We start from the raw sequence: 13,040 nt of genomic DNA on the forward strand, positions 1-13,040 counted from the left end.
AGGGGAGATCCTATGAGGAGAGGCTGAGGGATTTGGGATTGTTTTCGCTGGAAAGGCGGCGGCTAAGAGGGGATCTTATTGAAACATATAAGATGATTAGAGGTTTAGATAGGGTGGATAGTGATAGCCTTTTTCCTCTGATGGAGAAATCCAGCACGAGGGGGCATGGCTTTAAATTGAGGGGGGGTAGTTATAGAACCGATGTCAGGGGTAGGTTCTTTACCCAGAGGGTGGTGAGGGATTGGAATGCCCTGCCAGCATCAGTAGTAAATGCGCCTAGTTTGGGGGCGTTTAAGAGATCCGTAGATAGGTTCATGGACGAAAAGAAATTGGTTTAGGTTGGAGGGTCACAGTTTTTTTTTTAACTGGTCGGTGCAACATCGTGGGCCGAAGGGCCTGTTCTGCGCTGTAATGTTCTATGTTCTATGTTCTATGACTGTAACACTACATTCTGCACTCTCTCGTTTCCTTCTCTATGAACATGTTTTGTCTGCATAGCGCACAAGAAATGATACTTTTCATTGTATGTTAATACATGTGACAATAATAAATCAAATCAAATCAGTAGCTCACTGGAGTGATCATTGTAGCTATTGTCTTTCTGGCTTCTCCAGTGTATATAGTCAGCCTGGTCCCAGTGTTCTTCAACCTCAGGGGTGGACCCTTTCTTGAAGGTACTGGTAGGTCTGCTGCCCCACCACGGTGGCTGAAGCCCCAGTGTCCACTTCCATCCGTAACGTCCTTCCATTTACTAATAACTCCATGATGATCAGGGCCACTTTGCTCACTTTCACGTTATTGGCAGACCATAACTTTCTGCTCCGCCTCAGGACCATTTTCCATACAGTATACTGATGCTGTACTGTTCGATTTACAAGTACTAGACAGGTTCTACTTATACTTTTGTCTTAAATGTCCTTTTTTTCCAACCCCTGGGGCATTCAGCTTCTCTAAACCTGCATATGTGTGTGGGGTGGCTTCTCTCACATCTGTAATATTCTACACAATCCGGGTCTATCCTAGGCTGTGGGTTTAATCTTCTATACTGATGCACTATCAATCGAGTCAAGACTAGTTGTGAGCAAGACAAATAGGCTTTTATTAGCAAGAACTTGGAGCCATCCCTGTCGGAGATCTGGTCTGTACTGAAGGCAAGGGGGAGGAGCCACTGCCTTTATACCCGGACCAGGGGGTCTTGGGCGGAACCGACAGGGATGTGCCACATATACAGGTAATAATAAATACTAACTAACAGTGGTTAACCACCACAGATAACAGTGGTTTACCACATTCACCCCCTGTTTAAAAAAGAGTCCGTCGGGGTGAGGCAGAGTGAACAATATTTACAAGTTTAGTCTATCCGGGGGCTTGCTCTGCCATTGCGATCGCCATAATGCCGGTTCCGATGTGGTTCCAGGTCACGGTGTCGTTTCAAGCGCCGGAACGTTGCTGTCATCCGTGGTCTCGTCCGCTCATCGAGTGCGTGGTGACGACTCCTGGGGCTCAGGCGAGCTGTATACGGGGGGTGAGAGGAGTGAATAGTGGTTCTGATGTGGTAGGGACAAAGTTGGGGGTTGGGGGTGAGGGGTTGGGGGCTATAGTGGTCCCTGAGTCACCTGCGGGCGCTAGGTCACGGATAGATACCGTGTCCTCCCGCCCATCGGAGTACGCCACATGGGCGTACTGGGGGTTGGCGTGGAGGAGTTGAACCCTTTCGACCAGGGGTCAGACGTACGTGTCCTGGCATGGTTCCGAAGCAGGACAGGGCCCGGGTATGCCAGCCACGATGGTAGTGAAGTCCCTGAGGAAGACTTCCTGGGGAACACGAACATCCGTTTGTGGGGGGTGGCATTGGTTGCCGTGCACAGGAGGGACCTAATGGAGTGCAGTGCCTCCGGTAGGACCTCTTGCCAGCGGGTGACTGGAAGGCCTTTAGACCGTAGCGCTAGTAAAACGGTCTTCCAGACTGTTGTGTTCTCGCTCTCCACCTGTCCGTTTCCCCGGGGGTTGTAGCTAGTAGTCTTACTCGAGGCTATACCTTTGGAGAGCAGGTACCGTCACAGTTCATCACTCGTGAAGGAGGATCCCCGGTCGCTATGGATATAGCTGGGGAAACCAAACAGAGTGAAGAGGCTGCGCAGGGCCCTGATGACTGTGGCCGAGGACATATCTGGGCAGGGAATCGCAAAGGGGAAACGTGAGTACTCGTCAATGACATTGAGGAAATATATGTTGCAATCAGATGAGGGGAGGGGGCGTTTGAAGTCAATGCTTAGGCGCTCAAAGGGGCGGGTGGCTTTTATGAGGTGTGCCCTGTCTGGTCGGTAGAAGTGCAGCTTGCATTCCGCGCAGACCTGGCAATTCCGAGTTATAGACCTGACATCCTCAACTGAGTAGGGCAGGTTTCGGGCTCTAATGAAGTGAAAAAACCTGGTGACCCCCGGGTGGCAGAGGTCGTTGTGGAGAGCCTGTAACCGGTCCACCTGCACACTGGCGCATGTTCCACGGGACAGGGCGTCAGGTGGCTCATTGAGCTTCCCGGGCTGATACAAGACATCGTAATTGTAGGTGGAGAGTTCGATCCTCCACCGTAATATCTTGTCGTTCTTGATCTTGCCCCACTGCGTATTGTTGAACCTGAAGGCAACGGATCGTTGGTCCGTGAGTAGGGTGAACCGTTTACCAGCTAAATAGTGGCGCCAGTGCCATACAGCTTCCACCATGGCTTGGGCTTCCTTTTCGACAAAGGATTGTCGAGTTTCGGGGCCTTGGAGGGTTCGTGAAAAGAAGGCCACGGGTCTGCCCGCCTGGTTAAGGGTGGCAGCTAGGGCGAAGTCAGACGCATCGCTCTCCACCTGGAACGGGATGGATTCGTCTATAGCGTGCATCGTGGCCTTCGCGAAGTCACCTTTGATGCGGTCGAAGGCCAGACGGGCCTCCGCCGTCAGGGGAAAAAGGGTGGATTTTATAAGCGGACGGGCTTTATCCACATAGTTGGGGACCCACTGTGCATAGTACGAGAAGAAACCCAGGCATCTTCTCAGTGCTTTGAGGCTAGTGGGGAGGGGAAGTTCCAGGAGGGGACGCATATGGTTGGGATCGGGGCCGATGACCCCATTCTCCACTACGTACCCGAGGATGGCAAGGCGGTGTGTACTGAACACGCACTTCTCCTTATTATAGGTCAGGTTAAGGAGACTAGCCGTGTGCAGGAATCTGTGGAGGTTGGCATTGTGGTCCTGCTGGTCATGGCCGCAGGTGGTGACGTTATCCAGGTACGGGAAGGTGGCCCGCAACCCGTTCTGGTCTACCATTCGGTCTATTTCGCGCTGGAAGATTGAGACCCCGTTGGTGAATCCAAAAGGGACCCTAAGGAAGTGGTAAAGGCGACCATCCACCTTGAACGCCGTATACTGGCGTTCCTCCGGGCGGATAGGGAGCTGGTGGTACGCCGACTTCAAGTCAATGGTGGAGAACACCCGATATTGTGCAATCTGATTGACCATGTCAGATATGCGGGGAAGAGGGTACGCGTCCAGCTGCGTATATCGATTAATGGTCTGACTGTAGTCAATGACCATTCTGTGTTTCTCCCCGGACTTAACGACTACCACTTGTGCTCGCCAGGGGCTGGTACTAGCTTCGATGATCCTTTCCCTGAGGAGCCGCTGGACTTCGGACCTGATAAAGGCTCTGTCTCCAGCACTATACCGCCTGCTCGAGGTGGCAGTGGGCTTGCAGTCAGGAGTGAGATTCGCAAACAAGGAGGGAGGGGCGATCTTAAGGGTCGAGAGACTGCAGGTGGTGCGCGGTGGGCAATTTTGACGCTGCTGATTGCAGACGGAGAGTGGGGGAAAAGGCCCATTATACTGTATAGTGACACTCTTCAGATGGGTCATGAAATCTAGCCCCAGGAGTACAGAAGCGCAGAGGTGTGGCAGCACGAGGAGCCTGAAGTTATCGTAAACTGTGCCCCGCAGCTTCAGGGTCACCACACGGCAGCCGAGGACATTTACAGAGCGGGACTGCGATGCCATGGAGATCATTTGCTTGACGGGCCACACGGAAAAGGCGTATCGGCGCACCGTATCAGGGTGGATGAAGCTCTCCGTACTCCCGCTGTCAAACAAACAATGCTCCCTGTGCCCATTTACCTCGATGTCCATCATGGACTTGGCGAGTCGATGAGGCTTGGTCTGGTCCAGGGTAACCGACGCCACCGTTGAATCCTGCAGATAGCCATAGGGGGCTGATGAGGTAGGAGATGACGGCCCCTGCTGGTCACTCGTGGCCGAAGTCGTCCAAGATGGCAGCCCCCGCAGGTCGCCGGCGGCCGATGACATCATCAAAGATGGCGGCCCCCGCGGGTCGCACGCAGCCGGTGTCGTCCAAGATGGCGGCCCCCGCGAGTCGCACGTGGCCGGGGTCATCCAAGATGGCGGCCCCCGCGGGTCACACGCGGTGCTCGTGGATTTGGAGGTAGACTTACGGCAGGCTTTGGCATAGTGCCCCTTTTTCCCACACGCGGAGCAGAACAACTCCCTCATTGGACAGCGTTGTCGGGGGTGCTTACCCAGGCCGCAGAAGTAGCATTTCGGGCCTTCAGAGGCTGCTGCAGTGGTCAGGTCACCGGTGAGGCGTGGGCCGGCGTAGGTCTGTGGTCCTCCTGGTAGCGACGGCTGCGGTGTCCACGATGCACCCACGTGGTCAGGTGAGTAGGCTTCGAGGTATTGGGAGGTCACCTCTAAGGATTCGGCCAGTTCCACCGTTTTCTTTAAGTCCAGCGCACCCTGTTCCAGCAGTCGTTGCCGGATATAAGTAGTTCCGATGCCCGTGACAAAGGCATCCCAGATTAAGTCCTCTGTATATTGGGTGGCAGTCACAGTCTCACAGTTGCAGTTCTGGGCAAGCAGTCGCAACGCGCGTAGGAACTGGTCAACTGATTCACCTGGCTGCCGTCTGCGCGTAGCGAGGAGGTGTCTCGCGTAGACTTCATTAGGCCGTTTATTATACTGGCGCTTTAAAAGTTCGATAGCGGCCGTGTAATTTTCCATGTCTCGGATCGTAGAATATACTACGTCACTTACCCGGCCGTGGAGCACCCGTAGTTTGTCAGCATCTGTACGGACGGCAGTGGAGGCTTCAATGTAATCTTCGAAGCATTGCAGCCAGTGATCAAACGTGTTTGACGCTCCAGCAGCTTGCAGGTCCAGATTCAGCCTTTCGGGTTTTAGTAACTGCTCCATTTTTTAAAAAACTTGCTAATAAAATTGATGCACTATCAATCGAGTCAAGACTAGTTGTGAGCAAGACAAATAGGCTTTTATTAGCAAGAACTTGGAGCCATCCCTGTCGGAGATCTGGTCTGTACTGAAGGCAAGGGGGAGGAGCCACTGCCTTTATACCCGGACCAGGGGGAGGAGTCTTGGGCGGAACCGACAGGGATGTGCCACATACAGGTAATAATAAATACTAACAGTGGTTAACCACCGCAGATAACAGATAACAGTGGTTTACCACATATACCTTCTGGCTCTTTCAATTCTCATATTCATTTCTGTGCTTGGACCAGCGCCTTCACTCCTGGCACCATTTCTACTTGCCGTGTCCTGCCGTAACTGGTGGACTGCACTGCTCAGAGCAGCTTTGTAACTCCTGGCGCTCTTCTCCCTGCTCTCCAGTGCTAGAGCAATCTCCATAGCCTTTTCAAATCTACTTTGGTTCTGTCAACGGCTTCTTTTGTCTGGCTTCACTGTTAGCGCCACAGACAAAACAATCTCTTCGTACCTCATTTAAGTCAGTCCCGAAATTGCAATGCTCTGCAATCTTCTTGAGCCATGAAGCCCTGAGGCTCTCGCAGTCGGATTAAACTTGTAATGCTTGTAAAATTACTGGGGGCTTGGGGTGGTAGTGCCCTTTGAGTAACTCGATGATCTCTGTGAACGTTCTGGTATTGGGGGTATCTGGGGACATTAAGGTTTGAATCAGACAGTATGTCTGTGCCCCACACGCAGTTAACAAATTCACTCTTTGCTTTTTTCTCCTTATTTAATTGGCACGGAAAAAGAACTTTTAGCATTCCACATACTGTACCCAATCTTCTATAGCAGGATTGAACAACTCTAATTTTAAGAAAAACATTCTGACTGTTCTCTTCCTTTGCAGGCTGTGTGCAATTCTTGCAGTCGGACTTTTTCCACGAATTCTTACAATCTGAGTTGCTGGCCTTTGCCTCATCACCACTGTAATAACTTCAAGGATTCGCTCCACCAGTTAACTAATAAAACATAATGATTTATTACGACTATAACAATTATTTACAGAGTGCTTTAAACAATCATTCCATACTCAGCTCCAGGACACGTCCCAGTGAATCCCCAACTCATCCCTGATTGGACTAGTGGGTCACATGACTCATCCCTCACAGAACATCCCTTAAAGGGGCTAGTTAATACAGTCACTATCTGGGAACTGTGTTCAGTTCTGGGCACTGCACCTCAGGAAGGATATTTTGGCCTTGGAGAGAGTGAAGCATAGATTCGCCAGAATATTCCTGGGGTTGTCCTTGATATTTTTCTTGGATTTGTCTGGCTACAGAGACATAAGAACATAAGAAATAGGAGCAGGAGGAGGCCATCTAGCCCCTCGAGCCTGCCCCGCCATTCAATAAGATCATGGCTGATCTGACGTGGATCAGTACCACTTACCCGCCTGATCCCCATAACCCTTAATTCCCTTACCAATCAGGAATCCATCCATCCGCGCTTTAAACATATTCAGCGAGGTAGCCTCCACCACCTCAGTGGGCAGAGAATTCCAGAAATTCACCACCCTCTGGGAGAAGAAGTTCCTCCTCAACTCTGTCTTAAACCGACCCCCCTTTATTTTGAGGCTGTGTCCTCTAGTTTTAACTTCCTTACTAAGTGGAAAGAATCTCTCCGCCTCCACCCTATCCAGCCCCCGCATTATCTTATAAGTCTCCATAAGATCCCCCCTCATCCTTCTAAACTCCAACGAGTACAAACCCAATCTCCTCAGCCTCTCCTCATAATCCAAACCCCTCATCTCCGGTATCAACCTGGTGAACCTTCTCTGCACTCCCTCCAATGCCAATATATCCTTCCTCATATAAGGGGACCAATACTGCACACAGTATTCCAGCTGCGGCCTCACCAATGCTTTGTACAGGTGCATCAAGACATCCCTGCTTTTATATTCTATCCCCCTCGCAATATAGGCCAACATCCCATTTGCCTTCTTGATCACCTGTTGTACCTGCAGACTGGGCTTTTGCGTCTCATGCACAAGGACCCCCAGGTCCCTTTGCACGGTAGCATGTTTTAATTTGTTTCCATTGAGATAGTAATCCCATTTGTTATTATTTCCTCCAAAGTGTATAACCTCGCATTTATCAACGTTATACTCCATTTGCCATATCCTCGCCCACTCACTCAGCCTGTCCAAATCTCTCTGCAGATCTTCTCCGTCCTCCACACGATTCACTTTTCCACTTATCTTTGTGTCGTCTGCAAACTTCGTTACCCTACACTCCGTCCCCTCCTCCAGATCATCTATATAAATGGTAAACAGTTGCGGCCCGAGTACCGATCCCTGCGGCACGCCACTAGTTACCTTCCTCCAACCGGAAAAACACCCATTTATTCCGACTCTTTGCTTCCTGTCGGATAGCCAGTCCCCAATCCACTTTAACACACTACCCCCAACTCCGTGTGCCCTAATCTTCTTCAGCAGCCTTTTATGGGGCACCTTATCAAACGCCTTTTGGAAATCCAAAAACACTGCATCCACCGGTTCTCCTCCATCAACCGCCCTAGTCACATCTTCATAAAAATCCAACATGTTCGTCAAGCACGACTTTCCCCTCATGAATTCATGCTGCGTCTGATTGATCGAACCATTTCTATCCAGATGCCCTGCTATCTCCTCTTTAATAATGGATTCCAGCATTTTCCCTACTACAGACGTTAAGCTGACCGGCCTATAGTTACTCGCCTTTTGTCTCCTTCCTTTTTTAAACAGCGGCGTAACATTAGCCGTTTTCCAATCAACCGGCACTACCCCAGAATGCAACGAGTTTTGATAAATAATCACTAACGCATCCACTATTACCTCTGACATTTCTTTCAATACCCTGGGATGCATTCCATCCGGACCCGGGGACTTGTCCACCTTCAGTCCCATTAGTCTACCCAGCACTGCCTCTCTGGTAACATTAATTGTATTAAGTATTTCTCCTGCTGCCAACCCTCTATCGTTAATATTTGGCAAATTATTTGTGTCCTCCACCGTGAAGACCGACACAAAAAACTTATTTAAAGACTCAGCCATATCCTCATTTCCCACTATTAACTCCCCCCTCTCGTCCTCCAAGGGTCCAACATTCACTCTAGCCACTCTATTCCTTTTTATATATTTATAAAAACTTTTACTATCATTTTTTATATTAATTGCTAGCCTAGCTTCATAGTCTATCCTTCCTTTCTTTATCGCTTTCTTAGTCTCTCTTTGTTGTTTCTTAAATTTTTCCCAATCACTTGTTTCTCCACTATTTTTGGCCACTCTGTACGCAGCTGTTTTTATTTTAATACTCTCCTTTATTTCCTTCGTTATCCACGGCTGGTTCTCCCTTTTCTTACAATCCTTGTTTTTTTGCTGGAATATATTTTTGCTGAGAACTGAAAAGGATCTCCTTAAAAATCCTCCACTGTTCCTCAGCTATCCTACCTGCCAGCCTGCTCTCCCAGTCTACCTTAGCCAATTCATCCCTCATCCTATCATATTTCCCTCTGTTCAAACAGAGGACACTGGTTTGAGACCAAACTTTCTCCTCTTCCATCTGAATCAGAAATCCGACCATATTGTGGTCACTAGACCCAAGAGGGCCTTCACAATAAGATCCTTAATTCTACCTACCTCGTTACACAATACCAGATCCAAAATAGCTCGTTCCCTCGTCGGTTCCGTAACATGCTGTTCAAGGAAACTATCCCGACAGCATTCTAAGAACTCTTCCTCCATTCCACCCTTACCGACTTGAGTCTGCCAGTCAATGTGCATGTTGAAGTCCCCCATGATTATTGCCGTTCCGTTTTTACACGCATCCCTTATCTGCTTGTTTATAGCCATAGGAGGTCTAAAGCCAAGTCAAAATTCTAGGTGATGTTGTTATCACGCTTCCAAGAGGAAGAAGATCAATGTCTCAGTCCTAACCGAAAAGAGGAATTCCACGAGCAGCTCATGGACAATCTGGGAAATATTCACAAATCCAACTCAACTCCTGAATGGTAGGATCAAAGTAAAGTCAGTTGTACTAAACTCCTGAGTCCAGACCATTTGCTTTGAGCAACATCATCACCAGGACTGGCACAACAAACATGACTCTGAAATATGTGACCTCCTGGAACAAAAACGATCAGCCTTCATTGGGAAGGCCTGATAACTGCAACAAAATGCTTGATCGTCATGACATATGGATCAGGGCCATCTAAAGACTGAGGTCAAATGGACTCAATCCCCTTTGTTCACAATTTCTCTCAGAGGAACTCTCTTCCTGAAAAGGTGGTGAAAACAGCGTCTTTGAAAAAAAAAGGCCACTATGAGAAGGTAAAGGTGAAGGTAAGAGTTTAATAAATCTTTGTAAATAACTTAATTGGTGCGAGAAATGTTGGTCAGTGGGGTTAAGTGTTGCACTTGTGAGATGTGGGAGATCTGTGACACTTCCAGCATCTCGGATGACTACATCTGCAGGAAGTGCACCCAACTGCAACTCCTTACAGGCCTCATGGATAGGTTGGAGCACCAGTTGGATGCACTTAGGAGCATGAGGTGGCGGAAAGCGTCATAGATAAGAACTTTAGAGAAGTGGTCACAGCCAAGGTGCAGGCAGATAGATGGGTGACCGCTAGAAGGGGCAGGCAGTCAGTGCAGGAATCCCTGTGGTCATCCCCCTCTCTAACAAGTATACTGTTTTGGATACTGTTGGGGGGCGATGGCCTATCAGGGGATAACAGCAGCAGCAGCCAGAGCAGTGACACCATGGCTGGCTCTGTTGTTAAGCAGGGAGGGATAAAGAGGACTAGAACAATAGTTATAGGGGGCTCTATAGTTAGAGGTACAGATAGGCGCTTCTGTGAACGTGAAAGAGACTCCAGGATGGTATGTTGCCTCCCTGGTGCCAGGGTCCAGGATGTCTCTGAATGGGCAGAAAGCATTCTGAAGGGAGAGGGTGAACAGCCAGAGGTTGTGGTACATATTGGTACGAACGACAAAGGTAGGAAGAGTGATGAGGTCCTGCAGCAGCAGTTTAGGGAGTTAGGTAGAAAGTTAAAAAGCAGAACCTCTAGGGTTGTAACCTCAGGATTACTCCCTGTGCCACGTGCTAGTGAGACTAGGAATAGGAAGATAGTGCAGCTCAACACGTGGCTAAACAGCTGGTGTAGGAGGGAGGGTTTCAGATATCTGGACCATTGGGATCTCTTTCAGGGCAGGTGGGACCTGTACAAGAAGGACGGGTTGCATCGAAACTGGAAGGGCATAAATATTCTGACCAGGAGGTTTGCTAGTGTCACACTGGAGGATTTAAACTAGTTTGGCAGGGGGAGTGGGAACCAAAGCAAAGGTGAATTAACTGAAGGGGAACCAGAGAGTAGGGCCAGTAAGGCTCAGAGAAAGAGCAGGCAGGGTGTGGTTGCTAATCAAAGAGGGTCTGGTGGACTGAAATGCATTTGTTTCAATGCGTGAAGTGTAACAGGTAAGGCAGATGAACTTAGAGCTTAGATTAGTACTAGGAACTATGATGTTGCTATTACCGAGACTTGGTTAAGGGAAGGACAGGATTGGCAGCTTAACGTTCCAGGACACAGATATTTCAGACGGGATAGAGAGGTATGTAAAAGGGGTGGGGGAGTTGCACTACTAGTTGAGGAGAATATCATGGCTGTACTGCGGGAGGACACCTCGGAGGGCTCATACAGCGAGGCAATATGGGTAGAGCTCAGGAATAGGAACGGTGTAGTCACAATGTTAGGGTTTACCATAGGCCACCCAACAGCCAGCGGGAGCTAGAGGAACAGACATGTAGGCAGATTTTGGCAACGCGTACAAGTAATAGGGTTGTTGTGGTGGGAGATTTTAACTTCCCCTATATTGACTGGGACTCACTTAGTGCTAGGGGCGTGGATGGGGCAGAGTTTGTAAGGAGCATCAAGGAGGGCTTCTTGAAACAGTATGCAGATAGACCAACTAGGGAAGGGGCCATAATGGACCTGGTATTGGGGAATGAGCCCGACCAGGTGATCGACGTTTCAATAGGGGGAGCAGTTCATGAACAGTGACCACAATTCAGTAAGCTTTAAGGTACTGATGGATAAAGGTAAGTGTAGTCCTCAAGTGAAGGTGCTAAATTGGGGGAAGGCTAATTACAACAATATTAGGCAGGAACTGAAGAGTGTAGATTGGGGGCAGATGTTTGAGGGCAAATCGACATCTGGCATGTGGGAGGTTTTCAAGTGTAAGTTGATCGGAATTCAGGACCGGCACATTCCTGTAAGGATGAAGGATAAGTATGGCAAGTTTTGGGAACCTTGGATAAATGAGATATATTGTGAGCCTAGTCAAAGAGAAAAAGGAAGCATTTGTCAAGGCTAGGAGGCTGGGAACACACGAAGCAAGTGTGGAATACAAGGAAAGTAGAAAGAAACTTAAGCAAAGAGTAAGGAGGGGTAAAAGGGGTCACGAAAAGTCATTGGCCAGCAGAATTAAGGAAAATCCCAAGGCTTTTTATACATATGTAAAGAGCAAGAGGGTAGCTAGGGAAATGGTTGGCCCACTCAAGGACTGGGGAGGGAATCTATGTGTGGAGCCAGAGGAAATGGGTGAGGTATTAAATGAGTACTTTGCGTCAGTATTCATGAACGAGAAGGACTTGGTGGATTACGAGTCTGGGAAGGGTGTATAGATAGTTTGAGTCCTGTTGAGATCAAAAAGGAGGAGGTATTGGGATTCTTGAGAAACATTAAGGTAGACAAGTCCCCAGGGCCTGATGGGCTATACCCTAGAATACTGAGAGAGGCAAGGGAGGAAATTGCTGGGGCCTTGAGAGAAACCTTTGTATCCTCACTGGATACAGGGGAGGTCCCAGAGAATTGGAGAATAGCCAGTGTTGTTCCTTTGTTTAAAAAGGGCAGCAAGGACAATTCAAGTAATTACAGGCCGGTGAGCCTTACGTCAGTGGTAAGGAAATTATTAGAGAGGATTCTTCGAGACAGGATTTACTCCCACTTGGAAATAAGTGGATGTATTAGCGAGAGGCAACATGGTTTTGTGAAGGGGAGGTTGTGTCTCACTAACTTGATCGAGTTTTTTGATGAAGTGACAAAGATGATTGATGAGGATAGGGCAAGGACTTCAGTAAGGCCTTTGACAAGGTCCCTCATGGCAGACTGGTGCAGAAGGGGAAGTCGCATGGGATCAGAGGTGAGCTGGCAAGATGCATACAGAACTGGCTCAGTCATAGAAGACAGAGGGTAGCAGTGGAAGGGTGCATTTCTGAATGGAGGGCTGTGACAAGTGGCGTTCCTCAGGGATCAGTGCTGGGACCTTTGCTGTTTGTAATATATATAAATGATTTGGTGGAAAATGTAACTGGTTTGATTAGTAAGTTTGCAGACGACACAAAGGTTGGTAGATTTGAGGATAGTGATGAGGACCATCAGAGTATACAGCAGTATATAGATCAGTTGGAGACTTGGGCGAAGAGATGGCAGATGGAGATTAATCCGGACAAATGTGAGGTCTGGAAGGTCTAATACAGATTGGAAATATACAGTAAATGGCAGAACCCTTAAGAGTATTGATAGGCAGAGGGATCTGGGTGAACAGGTACACAGGTCACTGAAAGTGGCAACGCAGGTGGAGAAGGTAGTCAAGAAGGCATACGGCATGCTTGCTTTCTTCAGCGGGTCACTGAGTTTAAAAATTGGCAAGTCATGTTGCAGCTTTATAGAACATTAGTTCGGCCG

The 13,040-nt window shown here is 48.8% G+C and overlaps 2 protein-coding genes across 3 annotated transcripts in view; both read right to left on the reverse strand.

The window, feature by feature from the left end:
- The window catches only part of LOC144497048 (uncharacterized), a 388,053-nt gene that overhangs the window by 16,894 nt on the left and 358,119 nt on the right, over positions 1-13,040 (reverse strand). The gene's annotated exons all lie outside the window — the stretch shown is intronic.
- Positions 1,082-5,422, reverse strand: LOC144497028 (uncharacterized). Its single transcript, XM_078217738.1, has 2 exons — positions 4,155-5,422; positions 1,082-1,512 (listed from the first exon to the last, which is right to left on the reverse strand). The coding sequence occupies exons 1-2, from the start codon at positions 5,244-5,246 to the stop codon at positions 1,504-1,506; spliced, it is 1,101 nt and encodes a 366-aa protein (XP_078073864.1). The 5' UTR covers positions 5,247-5,422; the 3' UTR covers positions 1,082-1,503.

This window comes from Mustelus asterias, chromosome 8, assembly GCF_964213995.1.
Source record: "Mustelus asterias chromosome 8, sMusAst1.hap1.1, whole genome shotgun sequence".
Taxonomy (NCBI): domain Eukaryota; kingdom Metazoa; phylum Chordata; class Chondrichthyes; order Carcharhiniformes; family Triakidae; genus Mustelus; species Mustelus asterias.